The sequence below is a fragment of the Haliotis cracherodii genome, unplaced genomic scaffold (assembly GCF_022045235.1).
Source record: "Haliotis cracherodii isolate W230 unplaced genomic scaffold, xgHalCrac1.p SCAF_1, whole genome shotgun sequence".
NCBI lineage: Eukaryota > Metazoa > Mollusca > Gastropoda > Lepetellida > Haliotidae > Haliotis > Haliotis cracherodii.
The window spans coordinates 18016360-18041775 of NW_027266264.1; the positions used below are offsets into that span (position 1 = coordinate 18016360).

The 25416-nt window shown below is 39.7% G+C and overlaps 1 protein-coding gene across 1 annotated transcript in view; it reads right to left on the bottom strand.

The window, feature by feature from the left end:
* Positions 1-2141: 2141 nt before the first annotated feature.
* The window catches only part of LOC139473757 (RNA polymerase II elongation factor ELL-like), a 38571-nt gene continuing 15296 nt past the window's right edge, over positions 2142-25416 (bottom strand). The window contains exons 3-12 of the mRNA XM_071256507.1: positions 20353-20480; positions 18889-19014; positions 14809-15225; positions 13035-13105; positions 11018-11177; positions 10458-10554; positions 8465-8666; positions 6294-6345; positions 5346-5517; positions 2142-4447 (exon numbers count right to left, since the gene is read on the bottom strand). Coding sequence (XP_071112608.1) covers positions 4289-4447; positions 5346-5517; positions 6294-6345; positions 8465-8666; positions 10458-10554; positions 11018-11177; positions 13035-13105; positions 14809-15225; positions 18889-19014; positions 20353-20480 — 1584 coding nt within the window. The 3' untranslated portion in view covers positions 2142-4288. The remainder of the gene's footprint in view (positions 4448-5345; positions 5518-6293; positions 6346-8464; positions 8667-10457; positions 10555-11017; positions 11178-13034; positions 13106-14808; positions 15226-18888; positions 19015-20352; positions 20481-25416) is intronic.

The window sequence follows — 25416 nt, forward strand, 5'->3', positions numbered from 1 at the left end:
GATTTATCAAGTAAAATTCAAAACTGTGATTGGAGATTATTATTGCCCAGCTTCCATTATGGAAACACTTTCAGCCATTAATGTTTGGTTGTGTAGTACCTATCAACTGTTAGTCGAGTCATACTAGCAAAGTCAATATGTAGGTACATGTCATATCTGCTCTTCACTTCCAGACTTTAAGCCAGCTATCTACAGGTCCAGTGATCTCCAGATGGCGGAGACATTAGGGACACTATCTGTTCTCCAGTGTCAGCTAGCTAGCATTATGCAACATAACTACATCACAAACATCACATCTCGGAAAAATGCTACCCAGAAAATATGGACCATTTCAGGCTTCGCCAAAGTATTCTGCCAACTACTGAGAGTGCCATGTTCACCCTCCCGCTCGCTACACAACAGAGAGGGTCAGTGTAATATCTCTCACATTTACACAGAAACATCAGTGACCAGAGAGGACTAGAGTATGTGGGAGATTGTACACAACTGTTAGAGGTCTGCAAAAACCTGTCAACAGTTGTCTCCCTTCATACATGATAAATCTGTTAACACATGGCACCAGCAGCCATAGCATGCCACTGGATGCCACAATCTTCCGTGCTGACTTCAAGATTCAAAGTTCAAGAAGGACATCATACATAAGTCATTTGAAGTGCTCAATTTCTGCATTTCACTGAAAAGATACTTGAAAGAGATTGATACAAAATTTAACGCAATGAAATAAATAAGAAAAAGAGTTGAAAGGTCAAACTAAACTATGCTCCTACCAATAGTTTGAGTATTCTATAAGCCAAAGGTCAGCATTTAGTAACTTATTTACATCATTTGAGGCTGCCAAACATGCTAAAGCTAATTCAGATTGAGATGAGATTGTGTTTCTATGTATATAGAAATCTTCCGATTTGAAAATACTTACAACTGATTGATCAAAACATGGTAGAGCATACAACTTGTCATCTATGGTTTCTATCGATGAAATGACAATAAAACCATAGCTAATGAGCTCATCCTGCAGACATCATACATCATCACCAAAGTCACATGTCAGCTTCACAGAGAGATGCGTAGCTTACCGTGCTTACAGAACACTTTCATCCAATACAGTTGAACATCCACGACATAGCCAACAATCACTGCTCAGGACCAACAACACTCCATCAAAGACCACTCATACCCTATCTCGCAGATGATTCTAAACACACATATTGCTAAATTAAAAACACAAACTTGTTTTTTTCTTCATTCTTAAGGTTTGGCTCATGCTTCTTATGTCCTAAGGGTTAAGGTACCATCAGCTCTTACAGTAATAGTTCACAGAATCATAGAACAAAGTTTGGCGCTATCCCTAATGTTTCTTATTTCATGAAAACCCAGTACGTGGCGCTAAACAAGTCTTTGCCTTGATCACATCCCAGGATACTTTGGTCATAGCTCATGGATATTTTTTTCCTAAGGCTAGTGGTAGATATCAACATGTTTAAGAAAACCAGGGCCATGTTGAAAACTGGTCCATAAAACATTCACAATCAGACATGGAGAATGATGACGTGTCATTGTCTACTAACGCCAGGCATCATGAACTAGCTCAGGCCTTTTCTCTCAGTTGGTTTACAGATTTAAAATCAATGGGGGCAAAGTCATCTTGCTTCTGTGTTGCAAGATTCTTGAAACACTTTTATATTCTAGTAAAAGGTTTTTGTGGCTGTCAGAAATAAAAGTATTTTTTTAAATGATTTTTTTATAAAAACATTTTCCATTTTCTCAGTGATTTGGGGTTGGAAGATCCTTAAACCAACTAAAATAGAGGCCCCATCCATCAACATTGGGGTATGCCTGAAGTACATCATGTATGTTCCGACATGCTGATGACTGAACACTGAGGCTACTGGTCCATGATACAAATATAATAAACTGTCCCTTCAACAAGTTGAGCAGATAAGTATTTATGTTTGAAAAGTGGGCACATTCTTTGCAGTAAAAAAGCAAAATGCAGCAACTGGCTTAAAGCAGCAGCCCATTTAACCCTTCTGCTAGCCACGAGCCAAAGGACCAGCAGTCATGTTGACATATAAACTCAATGCTGAAGGAACAGCTGGTTATACTACTGGGCAGGTTCGAGCATATACTATCTGAATAAAAGCAACAGATTCATTGCCTATTTTGTCCCATAGCTTTCAAACGTTCAACGAACATACAACTTGACATGCCAAGAGCATCTCCTTGGAGGTGGCCCTGACAAGACTACATAGAGTAGCCAGGCCAAAGCTTCATGTCAGCACACAATATCCAAGCTCATGGTAACAAAATGTTTATGTGATATCTCTTCATCAAAAATATTCTCATATGCATATATCATGTATCTTTGACATCTCAAATTAACATAGCACATAAAATAGTTTCCTTACATTCTGAAAACAAAATAGACACTACTGATATATTTGTTCAACAGTACCAACGACAGAACTACCGTCATCCACGTCGTCAAGGCGTCACCTCTTTCAGGATTCATACACTGGCTTCAACATGTTTTTCATTACATAACTATCTGCACCAAGGTGCACCACTGCTCAAATTACCGTTTTCACATAAACAACCTAATGTACAAGGGTGTACGACATGTACAAGGGTGTACAAGTGCTCATTTAAATAATGGTGTATAAATACCAATAAATACTTTGTCTGGGGCATGTCATGTACAAGTTCAAGACAAGAAGATCCATTTTTGTTCTTAAAAAGAATTCTCTGCTTTTGATCAGTCATATACAACTCAAAAGATGTTTAGCAGCAGCTGATTTTTTCATATGACTAGAACTAATCTGCCACGACAGGCAACTACATTCATATGAAAAAATCAGATGTTCTCAAACCTCTTTTGAGCAGTATATTTTAATATCAAGCCATTTGACATGTTGTGATAACATTAAACATATATACTACTCAAAATAAGTTAAGGACCACCCGATTCTTTCATCTTACTATAGTAACATGACAGCCTCTGACTGACAATGGTTTTACGCCGCTTTTAGCAATATCACAGCGGGGGACACCAGAAATGGGCTTCACATATTGTACCATGACGGGAATCAAACCTGGGTCTTCAGAGTGACGAGCGAACGCTTTAACAACTAGGCTACCCGACCGCCCTGTAACATGACAGATCAACTCCAGTAATATGAAAGAATCGGGAGGTGCTGAACATCCTTTGATTAGTACAGTGTGAGAAATGCTTTCTCAGGAGTTGTACATAAGCTGAAGCTTCCTGAAGGAAGAATCTACAAACACATTGCACTCCTTTGTGAGCTACATTCCTTTGATTCAGCGGTTCCAAATAAACACTGTATGCGACATGCCATGTCCCCAAGCTAGTCAATTCAAAAGATAAATATGTAAGAGATGCATTTGCTTTCTCAAAATAAACCATGAGAATGCCAAACTGATAATAACTTAACACACGGTCATAAATAAACTAGTAACTCTTTGAAATTAAATTAAATAATTATTAAACAAAAGAGAAAATTTCACCAATACTGTGATATGGCCAATTTGTGAAGCCAGCAGCCTCAAGCACTTATCAGCAAAAGTACACTATTATGGCAAAGTAGACCTGTGCCATTATTGGAGCGAGAGGCTTGGCTTGTGTGACATCACTCTTTCAGTGACCTTCAGCTGGCCATGCACACGCATCAGCTCGGTCTGCACCTGCATTACATGCATGCGCGGGAGCATTACAAGGCACTGGATGGACGTACGGACAGACAGACACAAGAACATTTATACAGGGGGTGCTGTGTAGATAGGGAAGATTCACGCTTCATTAACAGGAGCATGTTGAACTGGGTGTGTAGAACAAACTGGCCAACAAAAAACAGGCCATTTTTATCGAAACAAAAAAGGCAGCAGACAGTTCATCAGCCAGGTAGGTGCTTGTCTGACAAACCTGCAAACATCCAAATTCACATTCCTTCAGAAACATAACCATGTCCACATATCCACCAGTGACTAGCGGGAAGAGCCACACCAGGGACTCTGGTTACACTCTTGCAACATTCAGTAGATCCAGAAACATCCTTCAACTTGGGAACAAGTCGGTATACTGGCCAGACAACAGACCATGTGTCCACATCCATCCAGCAGTCAGCGAGACTCATTACCCCGTGGAATACATCCTATTTACCCATGGTAAGATCCAAGCAATCTGTGTAGAATCCAGAGGCGAGGTTCACTCTGTAACTCCAGTAGATCTCACAACCACAGCTTGTAAGTCTGTTCCGGGCCAGCCAGCCTGCTGCTATGAGCAGAGGGACAGGGAACACTGATCAAAATGCATTATCAACTTTTTGATATGTGCCAGTTTCTTGTGTAGGTAGTCATAGCGCTTTTTTTGTTCAATGAACTTCGGATCACTTTTCTGGGTCTGGTATTCCTCTAGTATCCTGTTCTTCAAAGTCTGGAAAGGATGAAAATAACAGATCAGCATCACCAAGTGTTAGCAATCAGATAGGATTTCAACTACTGTTTCCTAATTGGCTGATAATAGAGTGGAGGGGTTTGAGTTGCATTATTGCTGTCACTCATTTCGTATATTAATAATTAAATATCCAGTCAATGAAGCTATTATTGTTGACATACTTATTTATACAATGTTATAAGCATAGACTTCAATATTATTTGTGCATTTATGGAGATATAAACATAAAGATGCAAAAACGCAAAAAATATTGATGTCAATTCTTAAGATTATCTGTCTAGAGTATGTGTTCATTTGCCAAAAAAATCAAAATAAGAGAAAGAGTTAATTTTCAATCAAAATTTTCATTATGATTTTGAAAAGAAAGGTTTAGATAAGAAAACATGTCCATTTGAGGGACAGCTGCGTTAGTGCTCTTATGTGACCCATGATGGGGTAGAATAGTCTTCAGCAACTCATGCTTGTCGTAACAGGCGACTAACAGGATCGGGTGGTCAGGCCCGCTGACTTGGCTGATGCATGTCATAGTATCCCAATTGCGAAGATCGATGCTCACGTTTTCAATCACAGGATTGTCTGGTCGAGACTCGATTATTTACAGACCGCCGCCATATAGCTGGAATATTGCTGAGTGCGGCATTAAACAAACAACAAACAACAAACATGTTATCATGTACAGTGAAGCAAGGACTTCATGCTAGCATGAGGAACAAAACAAACACTGCACTGCAGTGATGTCAAACAATATTTGCTGACAAGCTGAAATCAATCAGTCACGAGCCACATGGTAAACAATCATCAATCACAAGCAGTCATGGGAACATCACTGACAATAGTCATCCTTCTAAGTATTATCAAGATCTATGCTAGGCCCTACCTCAAAGGCCTCCGATCCTTCCTTCGTCTTGCGAATCTTTATCTCTAATTCCCCAAACTTCTTGGCAATGGTATCCAGATGGCCGAACAGCTTCCGGTACTCGTCATACTCGGAGTTGAAATCACCCTTATACTTCTGTCTCTGTTCCTGGTTCTTGATCATTGTGTAAGTCCTGTAATGTCGACATTGTATGTGTGAACCATGAGGAGTAATGGCAGTCAACTAGCTGACAGTCAATCAGCTCTTCAAGCCTCAAGTCTGTAGCCAGCACAAAAATATTAACACGTCAGTAATTAAAATGGACTTAATTAAATTGGCATTATACAACTTTTCTCAATATCCCTTACTTTCACACTTACTCTGGCTATTTCTGGGATGGGCCATATAATTCTCAAGATATATTTTCAGGGGTCCTTCACGGTTACCTGACAGGACATTTTACCCAGCAATCTCTCTTTTTTTCAAAATAAAATAAAAATGCAAGCCTGAAAGGGTTTTTTTTAAATTCTTTCATTACTTACTACCAGTAGGTCTATAATGTTTTGACAAAGGAGATTCCTTGCATGTTTCAAAATTTTCCTTATCAGTTATTTCAAAGTTTTGGTGTAATAAAACATAGATTAATGATTTAATAACATTACAATTAAACATCTTCATTAGAAACAAAAGAATTCTTCTTAAAGCTCAATACTAACCATAATATAAATTAAACCAGTAACAGTCAAAACACAATTTCAAAAGTTATTTTCTCAATAACAATGCATTATAGTTATCCAAATTTTAATATTTGTGAGAGAAATCTCATGGAAAACAATTTACACGTCTTCTGAAATGTCCACAAGCCTAAATGTCTGCATGATGACTCTCTCCCGTCATCCGTCATCCTTCATCCCTCCCCCTCCCCATGGTAGCCCACCCCTACAGAATGCAAGGCACCCCCTCACTTACTTTAAGTAATCAGCACAGTTGCTGGAATTGGAGGACACTGTGTTTCCGTTATCTGAAGACAAGACGAGACACCATGAGCAGGGCAATGACAATAATTACACAATGTATTTGTCTCCAGGTCCCATCCAAAGACTGTGTCAACACTGTCTGCTAAATGTGCGCAGCTTGGCAAACAACAGAGAATGACAAAATCAAAGTCAATGACAGGGAAACAGCGCTCATCTGCCCTATCTAGGCACATCCTCCGTGTCAGCTTGACTTGTACAATACATTCACAGGCGACCCTGTGCCAAGAATCAGCTCCAGAGAAGGCCAATCAATCCTGTAGCAAGTCTTTCATGTCTTGAGAAATGTTTTTACCTTCTTCTTTTTGTAGTGTCTTTTATCTGTGTAATCCAGGGATAATTGTTTGGATGCTTAAGATCAATTACGTCTTAGAAAGAGATAAACAAAGCCACCAGTAGTACCTATTTGCATTATGAACATGCCATTTGCATTATTATTCAATCAAAGCAAAATGTGGAATGCGATTTTTAGCCGTTCAACAATACCTGTCTGGACAAAAGAAACATTTTTGATTGTTTTTTACACAGTCCACTTTATGTACAGTGTCAGCGGAAAAGAAACTAGTGTATTCCAAACATAAGACAAAACATAGGGAAACAATGACACATTTGTCCTCAAGCTGTGCATATTCCGAATTCAACATGTCATACTGCTACTACCACGACCTCAATTACCATAGTTACAGAACATTCTTCACATTTCAAGAAGAAGTACATCTTAAATACAAAACACTTACCTAATTGTTAATGTAGCACTTTCAGTGTAGTTACAAATTAAACAAATCAGTTAAGAAATATATAAACAATCTGCAGTTGGTATTTTCTCCAGCCCTTTACTACAAATGACCATCTTGAAGCCCTACCATCTATGTGCTACTTGTTCTACAGCCCCCTACAACAGTTCACCCTGCTGAAGCCCCATCATCTATGTGCTACTTGTTCTACAGCCCCCTAAAACAGTTCACCCTGCTGAAGCCCTACCATCTATGTGCTACTTGTTCTAGAGCCCCCTACAACAGTTCACCCTGCTGAAGCCCCGCCATCTATGTGCTACTTGTTCTAGAGCCCCCTACAACAGTTCACCCTGCTGAAGCCCTACCATCTATGTGCTACTTGTTCTACAGCCCCCTAAAACAGTTCACCCTGCTGAAGCCCCATCATCTATGTGCTACTTGTTCTAGAGCCCCCTACAACAGTTCACCCTGCTGAAGCCCCATCATCTATGTGCTACTTGTTCTACAGCCCCCTACAACAGTTCACCCTGACTGAAGCCCTACCATCTATGTGCTACTTGTTCTATAGCCCCCTACAACAGTTCACCCTGCTGAAGCCCTACCATCTATGTGCTACTTGTTCTAGAGCCCCCTACAACAGTTCACCCTGCTGAAGCCCTACCATCTATGTGCTACTTGTTCTATAGCCCCCTACAACAGTTCACCCTGCTGAAGCCCCATCATCTATGTGCTACTTGTTCTACAGCCCCCTACAACAGTTCACCCTGCTGAAGCCCTACCATCTATGTGCTACTTGTTCTACAGCCCCCTACAACAGTTCACCCTGACTGAAGCCCTACCATCTATGTGCTACTCGTTCTACAGCCCCCTACAACAGTTCACCCTGACTGAAGCCCTACCATCTATGTGCTACTTGTTCTATAACCCCCTACAACAGTTCACCCTGACTGAAGCCCTACCATCTATGTGCTACTTGTTCTATAGCCCCCTACAACAGTTCACCCTGCTGAAGCCCTACCATCTATGTGCTACTTGTTCTATAGCCCCCTACAACAGTTCACCCTGCTGAAGCCCTACCATCTATGTGCTACTTGTTCTATAGCCCCCTACAACAGTTCACCCTGCTGAAGCCCCATCATCTATGTGCTTCTTGTTCTACAGCCCCCTACAACAGTTCACCCTGCTGAAGCCCTACCATCTATGTGCTACTTGTTTTACAGCCCCCTAAAACAGTTCACCCTGCTGAAGCCCTACCATCTATGTGCTACTTGTTCTAGAGCCCCCTACAACAGTTCACCCTGCTGAAGCCCTACCATCTATGTGCTACTTGTTCTACAGCCCCCTAAAACAGTTCACCCTGCTGAAGCCCTACCATCTATGTGCTGCGCCTTGTTCTCTCTGTTCGCATCAGGGGACAGTGAGGAGGACTTGCGTTTGTCATGCGGTACATGATGGTGACTGTTGCTGGACTTGAGACCGTTGACAGGAGAGGGTTCTTTCCTCTTCTCATGGTGGGATATCCTCTGCTTCTTGTTTGGCTGGGGGGCTTCAATCACATCCTCACTTGCACGTTTCTGAAATAATATACAAAGATGTCATTATGCTGTCATTGAAAACAACTACATGCAAATCCATATCAGAATCACTGAGTAGCTACAAGTCCATATCAGAATCACTGTGTCGCTACATGTCCATATCAGAATCACTGTGTCGCTACATGTCCATATCAGAATCACTGTGTCGCTACATGTCCATATCAGAATCACTGTGTCGCTACAAGTCCATATCAGAATCACTGTGTCGCTACATGTCCATATCAGAATCACTGTGTAGCTACAAGTCCATATCAGAATCACTGTGTCGATACATGTCCATATCAGAATCACTGTGTCGCTACAAGTCCATATCAGAATCACTGTGTCGCTACAAGTCCATATCAGAATCACTGTGTTGCTACATGTCCATATCAGAATCACTGTGTCGCTACATGTCCATATCAGAATCACTGTGTAGCTACAAGTCCATATCAGAATCACTGTGTCGCTACATGTCCATATCAGAATCACTGTGTCGCTACATGTCCATATCAGAATAACTGTGTCGCTACATGTCCATATCAGAATCACTGTGTCGCTACAAGTCCATATCAGAATCACTGTGTCGCTACATGTCCATATCAGAATCACTGTGTCGCTACAAGTCCATATCAGAATCACTGTGTCGCTACGTGTCCATATCAGAATCACTGTGTCGCTACATGTCCATATCAGAATCACTGTGTCGCTACAAGTCCATATCAGAATCACTGTGTCGCTACATGTCCACATCAGAATCACTGTGTCGCTACATGTCCATATCAGAATCACTGTGTCGCTACAAGTCCATATCAGAATCACTGTGTAGCTACATGTCCACATCAGAATCACTGCGTCGCTACATGTCCATATCAGAATCACTGTGTCGCTACATGTCCATATCAGAATCACTATGTCGCTACATGTCCATATCAGAATCACTGTGTCGCTACACGTCCATATCAGAATCACTGTGTCGCTACATGTCCATATCAGAATCACTGTGTCGCTACAAGTCCATATCAGAATCACTGTGTCGCTACATGTCCATATCAGAATCACTGTGTAGCTACATGTCCATATTAGAATCACTGAGTAGCTACATGTCCATATCAGCATCACTGTGTCGCTACATGTCCATATCAGAATCACTATGTCGCTACATGTCCATATCAGAATCACTGTGTCGCTACACGTCCATATCAGAATCACTGTGTCGCTACATGTCCATATCAGAATCACTGTGTCGCTACATGTCCATATTAGAATCACTGAGTAGCTACATGTCCATATTAGAATCACTGAGTAGCTACATGTCCATATCAGAATCACTGTGTCGCTACATGTCCATATCAGAATCACTGTGTCGCTACAAGTCCATATCAGAATCACTGAGTAGCTACAAGTCCATATCAGAATCACTGAGTAGCTACATGTCCATATCAGAATCACTGTGTTGCAACAAATCCATATCAAAATCACTGTGTTGCAACAAGTCCATACTTTCACAATTGAGTTGTTTTGTTTTTTTGCTTCAACACAAAAGCAGTAAATAAGCATCAACATTCAAACAGAATAATTTCACTATGGCAAGAAACAATTCAACAAACCTCAAAACACGATTCTGATTTTTTTCATTGATCGATATATTAGGGGTGCTTCACTTAATTTTCAGCTGATTTAACAACTTTTAATCTGAGACCTTGCATAATGGTGTTTGTCATCTAATTTTGAAATTCTGAGCATCTATGAGTCCTCTAAAAATGTAAGCTTCTCATCAGCAGCACCGACCTGAGAGTTGCTGGGGCTTTCAGGAGCCTGGTTGCTAGGGGACACTGCAGGGGACGTGGATGCACTTCGAGACTCGGCTTGCAGGTTCTGGAGATTTCTGCGGGAGAAAACCTTTGGTTGTAGGAGAAATCAGTCGATCAATATGACAATCCAATCTACTTAGTTATAATTAGAAATTCTGGGAGCATTAAATTGAACACTTTCATTTGCCCAATGAAGAGGGTATCACAGATCCAGCAGCATCTTCCTGAAGCAAGGGCATTAACTGACTATAAAAGTCTAGTTTCCACCCTTGCCGAACTAGGAATTTCCAGGCTCGTTAGTCCAGCCAAAATGTAACTCCATAATTGCAGCCTAGTTTAGGCAAGGGTGGAAACTGCACTTTTATAGTCAGTTAAAGCCCTTGGCTCAGGAAGATGACCCAGCAGCTGATACTGTAGTCAAACAAATACACCACCTATACTTGTACTTAGAATTACCTCTTGGTGTGTCCTGACCAACAGAACCCTCATTCCATGACGAATACTGTCAAAATCCTGGTCCTTGTGCACCCAACCTACCTTTTCACAAGTTGGCGGTCTGCCTCTGTGTAGAATGGCCAGTCTGTGCGCACGTCAATCCAGGCGTGGTTTGCAAGGGTGTAGCTATTGCTCTTGTTAAGTACTGCCACCTGCTGCAGGATGCTGCCTAGAGAGTTCTTGTCCTTTTCCCGGATACCATCTGATCGACACAAAAACACACACATTAGTCACACACAACATACAGCTCCAGAGATAACAGATGGAATTGGAAGGGGGGGGGGAAGAGAAACAGTATAAGCAATAGCTGGTCTGAAACAGCCACACAAATCTGGTCCATGGACTATGAATAGCAAGCAAGCTCCGACGTTCATATATTTTGGCCCTCACTGTATGAAGGTTCAAACTCCAATGAACTCACACAATGTGAACGTCAATTCTTAAATACATTCTACAAATATCCATACTTTGTAACGGCACCATCGAAACTACCAATCCTCATTACAGTACTACCACAACTATCAAGAGGGTGAATTCCTCCATTTCAAGATTCATGACACCAAGGATGTTCTCCTTCACAATGTTGAATACACTGACATGCCTCACAGATTTGATTACCATATGCATCTAATTCTAAAACCAGCAATCATACGGAGATGACTTACTCACTCCACTGCTGTTACTAGCACCTTGAGGCTGAAACCCTTTTTTCAAGGTCGATGCCAGGTGAATGGCAGACAAGTAATTCCATGTCAATTTTTCTTGAACAATGCCTGGTGTTCTTAATAGTATTTTGAACACAAATAATTTACACAATCACATCAAAGCATGGACAATAGCTGGGCTTCATCAGTATTCTATTCAGACACAGTATACAGACACCAAATACTATGGTCAGAGCATAAATACTATGGCCACGGTATAACACTATGATCAGAGCAAAAATACTATGATCAGGGTATATATTCTATGGCTAGGGACTAACGAGGTGACACCTTGCCGACCAGGCAGGGTAACAACAAGTACCATCTTATAATGTCTTTGTATTGAGCCACCAAACTTCCTCCTTCCAGGCCAATCGACAGGAGATGGTCTATTTACATTGCACAGATGGGACAATCAATGTAAACTACAAAAAGTTGTCCTATGATGTCTGTAAGGTAACTGCATCACTACAGTGCAACCCGGTTTTTCTCAGAGATTCTTTCTAGCACTACAACAACGAACCAATGCAGTGAAGTGCCATCGTTCCTCTATTATCTCTTGGTTTTCTTTATTGACGCACATGAAACAATTAGCTTTTTGTAATCTCTGCCAAATCTAACACATTCTACATAGCAATGATCAATGCAAACAGCAGTAACGCTCTAACACAAACTGGAAACTGATTTGTTCTCTGTCCAAACAGACCATGCCATCAGTCAGCCAACGTGAAACTCACACGTCAGTCCTTAACACACCCAGGAGGAAGTGTGTCTCAGGGTCTGACACACAACATCAGAGACTTAGGGAACAGCAGGGCCGACATACTCTTCCATGTCTCATGAATTAACTTGAGCAGGATGAACATGGTTATCTGAGCGCGACAACATCAAGTTGTCTCCAGCAAAATCTTATATAGGAGTAGAGGTCAGGTGAGATGAAATGGGGTTTAATGTCGCATCCAAGACCATTGCACTTATGCAGCAATGTGCAAGCATGTGTTAAGGTGTGTGTAGCTGCTGATTTTATAGTCCTAGTCCACTGAGATACCATGTCATAGTTTAACATGAATACCCCACTCAGACACAGTATACGGACTCCAACTGACCAGTCCTTGTTTAAGCCTCTTAATATGCAGAGCACCAGACAGGGTAAAAACAAGTACCATCTTTTAACGTCTTTTGGTATGACACGGCCGGGGACCGAACCCCGTGCCACTAGACCACGGAGGCAGGCTATTAAGGAGAAGAATGAAGAGGATTATCTTTACAGTGGAGAGAGGGTGTGAGTGATTGTGGTCGGGTATCATTACAAAGGCTAGAAGAGATTCTTCCCCAGCAAGATATTCAATACACACCCTTCTTTAGTCTCAGTAACATCTCGGGCTTCTTGAAAGGCCGCACCGCTAACAAATGAATGATTCTTTCTCTGAAACACAACATAACAGAATATAAGGAGTCTATCAAACATGGATCCACAATAACATGTAAAGTGGTAATTGTCCATTAACATTTTGTTCCATTAATCACATAAGCACACATTCACATTGTCCATGAACACCAACAGTTTCTGAATGAAAAAACTACTCCTTGTGCAATGCATCATTCACCTGCTTAAAAGCAAGTGTTCTGCATTTCACATCATTTGTTTCCTGCACATTTTAAGAATTAATTATAGCCATTAACACAAACATCAACTGCACAGGTAGACACCATTAGTCATATCCAAGTAGTCCACAGCTCACGTCAGATCATAGCTTATGCAAAATAACTAGATTTGGGGATAAAATAACTAGTCCTCCAGATTGTTACTATGAACGGACGAGGTGTCACGTCTATCTGTCCCTGAACAGGGTCTTAGACAATAACTTTCAAGACATGCAGGATTTTACAAATTCAGATCCAGTTGAGAAGAAAAGGTGCTTTTGTTAAGGATGTCTGCAATCACTGCCTTATGATCACTGCTCATATTGAACTGTTGTGTACTGGGGTGGTTTAGCAACACGTTTTCCGTCAGTCTATCACCTCTATGAAGCTGTACAACTGAGAATCACAGACTAAGTCCATTCATCAAAGATGCAGTGTTATGTAGAAAACAAAAGTGAATTCATTCCTATTATATGACAGGTCGCACATTCAGAGAAAAAACGATAAGCTTCAAGGATTACAGATTAGCTGTCCCGAGTGAATTAAATGTGTAAGTCCTGGTCTTGGCTGAGAGTCAGCAGTCAATCTATTGTTGGAATGATGTCATATAAAACCAACTGTGATGTCATAAACAATGGAAGGGCTGCATCAAAAACACAGGAAACAGCAGCATGAAGTGGCCGTCAGCATGAAGCAAACCTTTCAAAGTTCAGTGAGAATTACTGAAAACAACTGCACCAACATCCAGGCCCTATGGGTAATATTATGCATTGCATATGGACACAGTGAATGTGTTGCAATGTTCCTTTAACAATGACGTCAATGCACTGCAAAAATCCTGCACTATATGGGAGTGAGTGAGTGAGTGAGTATGGTTTTACGCCGCTTCTAGCAATATAACGGCAGGGGACACCACAAATGGGCTTCACACATTGTACCCATGTCGGGAATCGAACCCGGGTCTTCGGCGTGACGAGCAAACGCTTTAACCACTAGGCTACCCGACCGTCCCCTGCACTATATGGAGTCAATGGAGTGTCGCTGAATGTCAAATATACTTAAATCTGCTCTTACATAAGCACCACAACACAGAAGTAATGGTGATTTCTTCTAGATGAACTATTATTTATGCCTAGTTAACATGTCAAAACAATAATCAAATATACAATACTTTAATGCAAAACTGTTGGTGTGTTATTTGGTATGGTATGGCATGACTATGCTGTTATAGTTTCAGGTATGTTTGGACGTGTGTTTGGTGCAGTAGAATACACTTCTCTGTACAGTCCAATTAGTCATTTGATTCATAAACACAAATTTCAAAAAAATTACTCCCTTACTACAGATCAGCAGACATCCTTAAGTCTTATTTGAATTCACAAAACATTAGGAACCAATATCCTGAAATAGAAATAAACAACGTAATCAAAGACATAAGTATACAAGAAGCATCCACTTTTGAGCTGTGCAGGGGGGTGCACTGACCTATATGGCATGTTCATGATTGCAGAGTTAGGTTTGGATCCCCCTCCGCTAGACGGCGGCACATGAGATGATGGTTTGGTAGACATTGAAGACACTGTGGTCGTCCCACTACCCCTCACAGGAGAATGGTTGGACCCAGTACTTCTGTGAGGTGAATGCTGACTGGCTGTGACCCTGTTGGGGGAGTGGTTTGTTCCACCATTAGGGAGATGAGAAGTCCCCGAGAGTCTTGACTGACCAGGATTTGACACATTGGAGAAGTTGGTTGAGCTTTTGGGGATGTGAGGTGGGGGTTGGGGTTTGCTGATTGCAATATTGTTTTTATTGGTGGGCGGTAAGTGCTTGTTATGACCGTTCGTTATCACTTTCTTCACTTTCTTGCTGATGTATCGGCCGCTTGGTTTGATTTCTTTTGTACTGAAATAAAAACATACACATCAACACTTCACTCCCTCTTTCAGCACCAAGGCAAACATATTCTACACCGAAACACAAACACATAAACATTTAAACTCTTGAATCAAAATAATTCAGAATGGCAAAATGTGATCTGTCTGGTGTGAAACTATATTACCTTACAATATCATTACTTCTCTTCTAAGGTTACTTAAGGGACTATCTTTTGTACTTGTAACATGGCAAATAACTAAGTCTCAGAAAATCTGTAGTTATGCTAGTTGTCATGACAATCCCCAGCATTATTTTTCAAAAGCAATTGCAGTGATGATGCCCCGACTCCAAACAGCTGGTATCCTCCACAGTCCCCAAAGCAATACATCTCCTGAAGATGACATTTTAATATGAAGCCAATCCAATCATGGGAATGCATTGATTTGTTTGAGAATTAAACTTGCATGGTAACAGCAGTCATCCACTGCCTGATTCTACGTTGATGACATAAACTAGGGCAGATCTTGCTATGGATATGGAGGTTTCACGGTTTTTAACAACAAAAAAAACGTTCAATTTTGAAAAATCAATCAAGTAAGAATACCTACGTGAGCTGACGTAACTTGTTGCTACAAAGGCTACTACTATCAAAGAAAATATATATTTTTTCAGCCATGAAGGATTTACCTTCAATACTACACAGCTCAAAAACAGCAAGCTGATAATATTTGTGACGACAGCAAGACTAAGTTTATCTCACTGACTACGTAATACATGTCTGCTGTCAGTGTAATGTATCCTTACTACAGCCTAATTTCAATCAATGCCTTTTTCAGCTGACAGCGACCATTTCAGCAGCGTATCACTAACATGAAGACACCACTCAAGACACGCCAGGAATAGAAGCCAGGATGGAGCGATGTTTTAGTTCTTCAGCTCATTTTCAGCTCCTGATCAATCAAGCATCTAAATTTAGTGTTCCAGTGTTTGTAGGAAGGGTAGCTAAACCTGATCACTTTGTGTGTGAAACAATTACAATAATAACACAAATATCATAAACCTCACTGAACCATAAACCAAAGGAGTGGTACATTCACATCAGTTCCGACTGTAATGTCAAAGGTGCTACACTGCTTCGATGGAATTGTCAATTCACAAATATGAATTCACCAAAAATAGCCTCGTAAGAAAAACAGTTCCAACTGAAAGGATTTCAAAATTAATGCTGCTCAAATGCCATTTATTTACATGTATTTACTTACATCATTTTAAAAAGAAAATTAGTTTCAAACCATGTCAACAATAAATAAAAAACATCCCCAAAAATAACACCCTGCAAGAACTCAAGAAGCTATTAATGGTACATTCATGATTTATCATTTTCAGATTTGAGATCCCTATGCAAGCTGCAAGCTGTGATAGTTGACAACTAATTGCAAGTGGTGTACACACACTTCCAACTGTTCACCAACTACCAACAAGACCACAAATCACAATTAATTACCAGTACTATGTCAGTCACCAAACTGTGACAACTGGCTTGTGACACCTGTTGAAAGTATCTTGAAACAGATCAACCATTCAAGATTCATACAACATATGCATTGTACAAATGAATTGATAAGGCACTGGACAACAAAAGCCCTAGGGGTCCAGTCTTGTAGAAGTGTTTCACACAAAACACTTCCAGTCAGAAAATCAATAGCTATATTTAGCGCCCTCACAAGATTTCCACTTTTATTACATCAAGGTGAAGGCTTTTCTTGGCCACAAACAATGTGACTTGATTGTACAACAATGAAATGAGGGGGTGGGTAATCTGGAGTCTCAGAGACGGGGCTGCGACTTGGACCTCGTATCATTAGGGAGACATAGAAGCATGCAACGCAACCTGATATTGTTAAAGTATCTATGCATCAATACTTTGCCTTTCCTCATACTTGTGATTACTTTGAAGCTATTTTGCTTCATTTTTTCTTTTTATATCTAACATCCAATTATTGCTATTTTCATGCATCTGAGACAGTGGCCGCCAGTGAATAAGATACCAAAATAAACATGGAATATATAGATGTGTAAGTAAGGCAGCCAAGCTGGCTGTACCAGAGTTGACACTTGTTTCAAATATAGAAACTGTTAATGACCATCTCCTCAGAGCTTTTCTCTAAAGACAACATTTGTAAGTGATATAACAGAAGTTTTCAAAGACAAATGTGCACGTTAAGTTGGAAGTATTACTTATAAACGACAATATTTTAAAATCAAACAGATCTTTTAGATCTTAATTTCTCTACCAGCTTTTATCTCGACCTTAAGCCAAGTTAAAAAAAAGGTGAAAACTGCACGCATTACCACTGCCTCAGATGAAACCAGTATTCAAACATTAACACGCATGTAGCATTGACACTGCTACGCTTTTATCTGAAAGTGTTCTTAATGGATCATTTGTGTGACGTTTAATTTGTTTCCTACTGTGGTAATGTTCTGGTTCAAAGTCATCTGTACAGTTACAAAATTATTGGAAGTAGAACAATCAGATTTGAAACCAAGTGACAATATATATAGCCTTGGGAACATAGCCACGAAAGCTGAATACAATGTCAAACTGTAAATATACGTCAACATCTGACACATACTTCCTCATTGTAACACCATCTACCAAGCATTACAAGCACCTCATGCAGAAATACACCCAGTTACCTGATCAGAAGATAAATGCCATCATCACTCACTATCTTTAACTGATTGTAACCTACGCAATTCTTAAGTCTTAATCATCATAAAACGTTTGAATTGACTATCATTACTTTATCAACTTGGTAGTTAAAATTGATAAATAATGTTCAAATAATGATTATTCTGAAAAACAAATTAGTTTTAGTATTAGATGCCAATAGCACAAAAACATCTATTTGTTAATTTATCACTTGTCCCTATGTGTCAAACACTTGATGTGCCAATCTCGGGCTAATTACTTGGAGATCACGATACATATAACATGTACACTCCACAACTCGAAAAGATGATTTTATTGATATCCTTCATTGATTTCACTTAGTACATATTAGTAAATCCTAAGATATTTTTTTCAAATTTTGCACATAACTTTTCATTCTGCATTAAGTTTTACCCAATTTAACCAAAGCAACAAGATACTTGAAAACAATGCTTTTCATTCAAGCTTCTGTTTTCATTTTAAAACGTTTCCATCATATATATCATGTTATAGATTGATTTTTATTGCCCCAAGTCCAATCATATAGTCTATATTTATTTTATTTGATCCACCTTTAAAACTGATAATACAGTATTTCAATTTATGTAAAATATGTAAACAAAAGACAGCAATCATTACAATGCAATCTTGATAACATGTCCATTTGTAATGATCCCTTCATCATCGTAATCATCATAATCCATATATCCCGCCTCTTTGTCACAGTAGTTTTCCATTATCCAATACTCACTCTTCAACAACCTGATTTACATAAATATCCTCCACCATAACATGACATATCCTACAGCTAGCCACCACGTGGTTGTCAACAAGGGATACATGCATACATAGCAGAGGTGTCCAAAACCCCTCTATTTTGAGAGTACTCCAGTGTTCCCACAGTCCGGGGGTTCACCCAGTAGACACAGCTACATATACCTGCAGGCTTGCACAAGTGTTCAGGAGCTACATACCACACTTTTTTGCTTTCTTCCTCAGCAAGTGTCATACGTTCTCGTGTGGACTTGTACACATCGTCAGTTGCGAGGACATTGATTTTCTGTTGCATGACGCCCAAACTTTCAAGTGTGTGACCATATCTACAAGGGAAATAATAACCAAAATCTAGATAAAAATGTCACTAGCCAACAGTAAGACAAAGAAGATCTAATGCATAATGTCTCTTATGATGCTAAAGGAGGCAGACTTCCCTCCTCCATCACTAGATAACAGTGATCTAGATAAAAATGACATATATTTCAAAACATACTTTAAAAACAAGATATAAAATCAAAACATGGTTGGCATATCTATGTCATATTGATCATGTTCATAAATTTATCACAATGAACGATGATTACTTGATTGGTACTAAATTGGGTTAAAGATCCACCCTGCAGACTTTCTAACAATAAGGATTATTCAAATCAAAATCGAAACAAACTTAACCATGATAAAATTGTCAAATTACAATTTCAATTCAAATTCTGTCAAGCAATTCTTATGTTCTGTACACAAGCATGGTTGATTTCCTGCCACTCGAGATGTGCAGCAGTTTGTGTGAAGGGGAATTGAAATGCAACTTTCTTGTGGACCACACCTGGCCTGAAAGATACATCTAGCTACTGCCCTGTGCACAGAACATCTATGATTGATCAATCTTTAAATAGTCACTTAGTCCATATTGACAACCGTTTAAACTTTCAGTTTATAAATGATCACGGTGACTTAGCTATGAGTAGATTACTGGGGACTGATGGTTCTGATTCTATTACTAGTTAACAGATAAGCTACAACCTACTCCATACTTCCTGCCATCATCCACACTATTCTCTGGTGCTATTAGTCACCAGTGCACCATTGTGTGTTGTGATCAGTCAGAGATCGAGATAAGCTGCATATTTGCATAAAGTACGCATTAAATAAACTGACATAACAACATGAAATAAAAGTAATGCGTATATTATAACTATTAGATAAAACGATTGTGTATATTACAACTGTTAGATAAAATGATTGTGTATCATACGATCGCAAAATTCACTTAACGACAGTTACATTCGGAAAAGCTTCCGCGACATTCATATTGATAGATGCCAATTGAAAGTCAATGTACATGTTGTATCTTAAATAGTCGCAAATTGGTAATTAAAACAATAATGTCTTTCTTGCAATGCTAAGTTTTGTTAAAAAATAATGGCTTTCCGGAGAGGGAGCTGCAATCAGCTGCACACAGATGGGTATACTAAGATTCACATAGTTTTGAATTATTTACGGGATTGTTACGAAACAGGTTTTAAGTTAAATACCAAATGTACAAAACAAAACAGGAGGGTAAAAATATTTGAAAACCCTCAAAATGAAGCTCCTGGGTTAAATACCAAAAGCTTATCTATAGCTCTCTGATCAGTGATAGAAGAAGGCAACAGCCGCTGTACCTGGAGTCTGGCTGTTGGATGCACTCAAAGCTACCATTGGGGTCGCCTTGAAGTTGTGCCAGGTTAAATCGGAATGTGCGCGAGGCCCTAGGGTCATCACCTGAGCCTCGGAGTGGGACTTGGAAGTGCTGAAAACACCAACAAAATCTCATGAGAAACATACATTCTAAAACTGTCCTCTGTCAACTCAGGATGGAACTCTGCCATAAACATGTTTGAAATCCTAACCTGCAGCCTAAGGTTTAACCTGTATATTCTTCAACTTCAGCATATGAAAATGATCACCAAATCTGAACATTCAAGAAACACTACCTTAACATTATGTCAAGGGGAGCCTGGTCAGTTGGTGACCAAATTTCCAATTTCATTAAAATCAGATTTTAGTTCTCCGCTAAACAAGATCTGAGGATACCCCATTACGGGTCACGTCAGACTGATCTAACGCTAACTTTGACCGACCAATGGAATGACTGACAAGAAGTCGACCAAAGCCAATCAGAAGGCAGCTTTCTCGTGCTTTATGGAACTAAATTCAAATTGGCGATTAAAAAATTGAAACCTGAACAAAAGAACATTCTGGAATGGCTAATAGGTGGTCTAGATAGTATGGATTCAGTTGTTAAGCCTGTGACTATCCTTCGGAATACCCCACGTTAAAGTTTTTGAGGTTGCATGATTAGAAATCGCATTCCGAATGTCACTTTCATGATCTGGTAAGCGACGGTGTGATTGGTCGTTCTGATGTGACCCCTGATGGGATGTCCTCAGATCTTTGTTTGGCGGTATCAAAAACTAAGATCTGATTTTAATAATAGTGCCAAATTTCTAACCAGAAAGGGTCAGTCACTTTTCAAACCAGCAAACAAAGAGGGTGCCTCACAAGCTCAACATTACACTGCAAAAAGCAGTTTACTTCAATAATTTCTGTGTTGAATCTCAGTATCAAAAACAGCAATACAGCTTACACAACACAGAGAAAGAAACTACAGCCAACCATCACACTTCAACAGGTCTTTAGGACTTTCTAATATTTAATTTTCTAATTTTTTAACATGTCAAAAACAAATCAAAGTTGTGTACAAACAAGGCCCAATAACAAAGCTGTTTATACACACCCAGAAGTGTATTTTGTTCTTATTGTCTGGGAGTTTTCTCTACCTTATAAACAAATCAGGAGTGTGTTGTGTTGTGTTGTGTTGTCCAAGGACGGCCAGAGGCTAGCCATGGACTTGACCCCTCCCCTCTCCCTATGATTATTAAGTCGACTGTCAACATCCATCAAGCCTCACTCATGGCCTTCAGCAGAGACACATCACTATCACACACGTCAATATCAGTGATGCCTGTATGGCCAAATGACAGATGCCATGCCAATCAGGATTGTACATTCGTCACTCATAGTACATCGTGTAAGTCATATTGATCTTACTAATCTTGGCATCAGGATTTTGTCAACCTTTCTTGGCATAAGGATGCTGCTGACCAATGGCAAAGATTACAGCATGTACAGATTATGTTTGATCCACTGCAGATAAGTACCCACTTGGTAATTAGTGAGAAACTAAAATGCCATGATTCCCACTTTCCCAACAGACAAGATGTATCTGGTGTCTATTTCTAACAATTAACTAACTCACTTATTAACAATTTGACACAATATATCCCCTTACGAATTTCGCCATGTTTAACACTGATCCAAAACAATGGCTTCATTCAGTGTCAAGTGCATTCACAACTAGAATACATCACTAATTCCAAAACAACTTATTTTCCTGTATGCTCTGTTTCCTGAGGAATCTTACCATGTGTACAAAATACATATCATATTCACAATAAAGAGCACCTCAGGCATACAGAAAATTTACCAATAGATACAACATCAAAGATTGAGCGGGCAAGAAGAAACATAGATCAAATGTTGATGAAACAAACTTTTACAATAATAGGTTACATGACAAGTAGATTGAAAATTGTAATACTATTTCCTGTTATGGTAAGAAAATGCTCTAATCAGAGAGCAATGTCCCACATTATTACTTCTGTGATTGTTTAAGTGTAGTATGTTTAATAACAGCAACTAAGCACCTTGCACGTAAGCAGTACATATTGCCCAAATACAAAAACATCCTGTCCAATTCATTTTTTCAACAATGACACAACACTGTGCAAAGTTGCTTCCCTTGGGGACGTCACAACCCATTATTGTGGCTTGCCCCGATTATGTTTCTAGGTATGTTAGCACCATACCCATGCTTGTGGGTTTCACTTCTGAAACCTGCATCACTTTGGGATTGCCTCACACAATAACCGACGAGCTATGATATAACTGGAATACTGTTCAAAGCAGCATTACACCCAGCTCACTCACTCTTTCAATAACATTGCAACACTTACCGGGGAACCATACTGATAAACTCTTAATAAGTTCCTCCTCTCTCATGTCTATTGTGAATAGCATGTAGACAAGGTTAGCAGTTGGTGGCATCTGCACTGATAAACATCACACCACTGTCAGGAGAGTCCCAGTGCTGGCTGAAGGGCGCGTTTTTGCGTCTTGGACGCACAAAAATAAGTTTGAACGCACCTGCGTAACATGTATGGGTCTCGTGGACGCAGTGACTGGGGCTATATTAATTTCATATCGAATTGACACTGTTATCGTACGTCTTTGCGTAAAGGTATTTGTTGCCAAACAAGAGAGCGAAGCATGTTGATTAACACTTCCGTTTGCTAAACCAAACCAGTTTCATTATTCTCTCCCTTTTTATGACAAATACCCAAACCGGTTTCTTGACCTATATCTATTGTCGGTTTTGCATTTATTAATTTTCGGTATGGTCCGTAGCTTTGCTTCAGCCAATCAGGTGCCACATATTAAGCAAGGCGGATATAGTCATAATTAATTTAGCTTGCTGATTGATCGAAAATATCCTGATCTTGTGTCAAACTAAAAATAGCCAGGCACATCAAGGGTATACTTCAGAACGGTGGTAACAGTGACCTGCGAAATCGAGCGACCGTGTTGGATGATACGCTATGTTATCGCGGTAGTTAATTTATAATGGATCATAGAGGGGCACGCTTACAAACTTATTAAATATGTGATTCACAAAATGTTTGTTGTTCATTGGATTGATTGATGCTGATTTTCTTTACCGAGTTCAGTAAACAAAGTACCTGTCATTGGTGAATCTTACCGCAGTAAGTAAGGCTGTGTGGATTATATGGTATATCACTTCCTGTTTTGAATTTTGCATACGACCAAGGTTTGATATTTTGCAGTTGCGAAAAGATTTTTTATTTTTCACAAACACTGTGTTCTGTTGTTAATGTTACGTTATAATGCAATAAATTGGACCCCTCCATTTTTGTTTGGGACTCCTAATTTTATGATGAAGGGGTCCAAGTGACCCCAAGAAAATTTAAGTCAGAGCAGACACTGGAGTCCCATGTAATGTTGCATGGTCCTGATGGTTGGGACGACATGTCCCAAGTTTGGAAGTGACACATTGACAGTGAGACAAATCTGTTGATGCCATTTGCAGTGAGTTCAATGTATTGATGTTCTGAGATGATCAACAGTCTCGTGACTTGATTGTGCTAGCTACACACCCCAGCTGTCAGCCCAGATAATGGTAATCAGAAAGGTCATGAACTATCAACTGTGAACATTAGTGAACATTATTTCCTATTCACACTATCAAATAAACACGTGGATTCTATTTTAATTTTTCATACGACAATGCTGCTATCATTCTTTAAATAGTCAAAAAATATTACTGAGAACATATTAAACTGGCTTCAAATTTAATATAGGATTACTGCCAGTTTTCTGAATTTTGGCATACCAGTACTGACAAGCCGCCAGTTATCGCATTATTTCTTAATATTTTCATTATAATGAATAAAGTATGTGAATGTGTATACCATGGATACCAGAGATAATAAAAAATGTAAGTTGTATAAATGAAGAGGTGCGCATAATCACTTGGCGGGAGGTTTAGACGGTGGCAATAGCTGGTACACTACGTTGACCAGAGGGTCCTTAAAGTCGGCTTATTTCAATTTGCTTCTCTTCGCTGTGTAACAGCAATCGACTCAAAATTTTCCACAAACAGAAAGAAGTGCATTTGCTCATAGTTTCACAAATATTCCAAACATTTCCAAAAAAACATTGGCAAGGCGGCGACAAATGGTCGGTGACCAGAATACAGATTCGACATACCAGTATGTCACACAGTCAACGTTGATTTAACTTTAACAACAGTAACAAATGAAACTGTCAACAATCGCCTGCAACACCAGCATTCTTCTTAAGTCATGATGACACTGACGCCGCAGCAAAAGCTGTTTACTTTTATTTTGCCTTCAGTAAACATTTCTTATTTGAAATCTTATTGTCATATTTCAACTGTTTGCAGTAAAAAGAAAGCAGACATGAATATTTCATTGGAGCTCAGACGATCTTGATCAAGTTTTATCCAAAGTGAGCAGTTAATCTGACTTGTCTTTATAACCGTGATAACAGGAAGGAGCAACATAGGCTATGTCACCAGAGGAAGGGAGAGGTTATCATGGCTCAAGACTTTTATCATGGTATCAACCAAGTCTTCTAGTGTCCACACATTCATGCTATTTATACACAGTGTACTTGAAGCAAGGCTACTACCTCTCAACAAATGTTGGATTCAAATTCCCAAGAGCTAATTATTTAGCAAAAAATAAAACCAAACAGTCAGCAGTTTGACAGCTGCATCTCAAGTTCCATGTCAGTCATAAAGTCTGGCCCAGGTAATCCAAGGCCCATGGCACTGTCTTGGAACAACGACATGCTGCCAAGTGACACAGTCATCCAATCCACAGTCAGCTGTCAGGACAAGTTACTATGAATCACCAGAACGCCACGCTTGTTGCAAGAGCCAAATAAATGAGTATCAAGTGGTCAGGCTCTGTGAGTGAGAGTATGGTTTTACACCGCTTTTCACAATATTCCCGCAATATCACGCTGGGGGACACCGGTAAATGGGCTTCACACGTTGTACCCATGTGGGAAATTAAACCGGG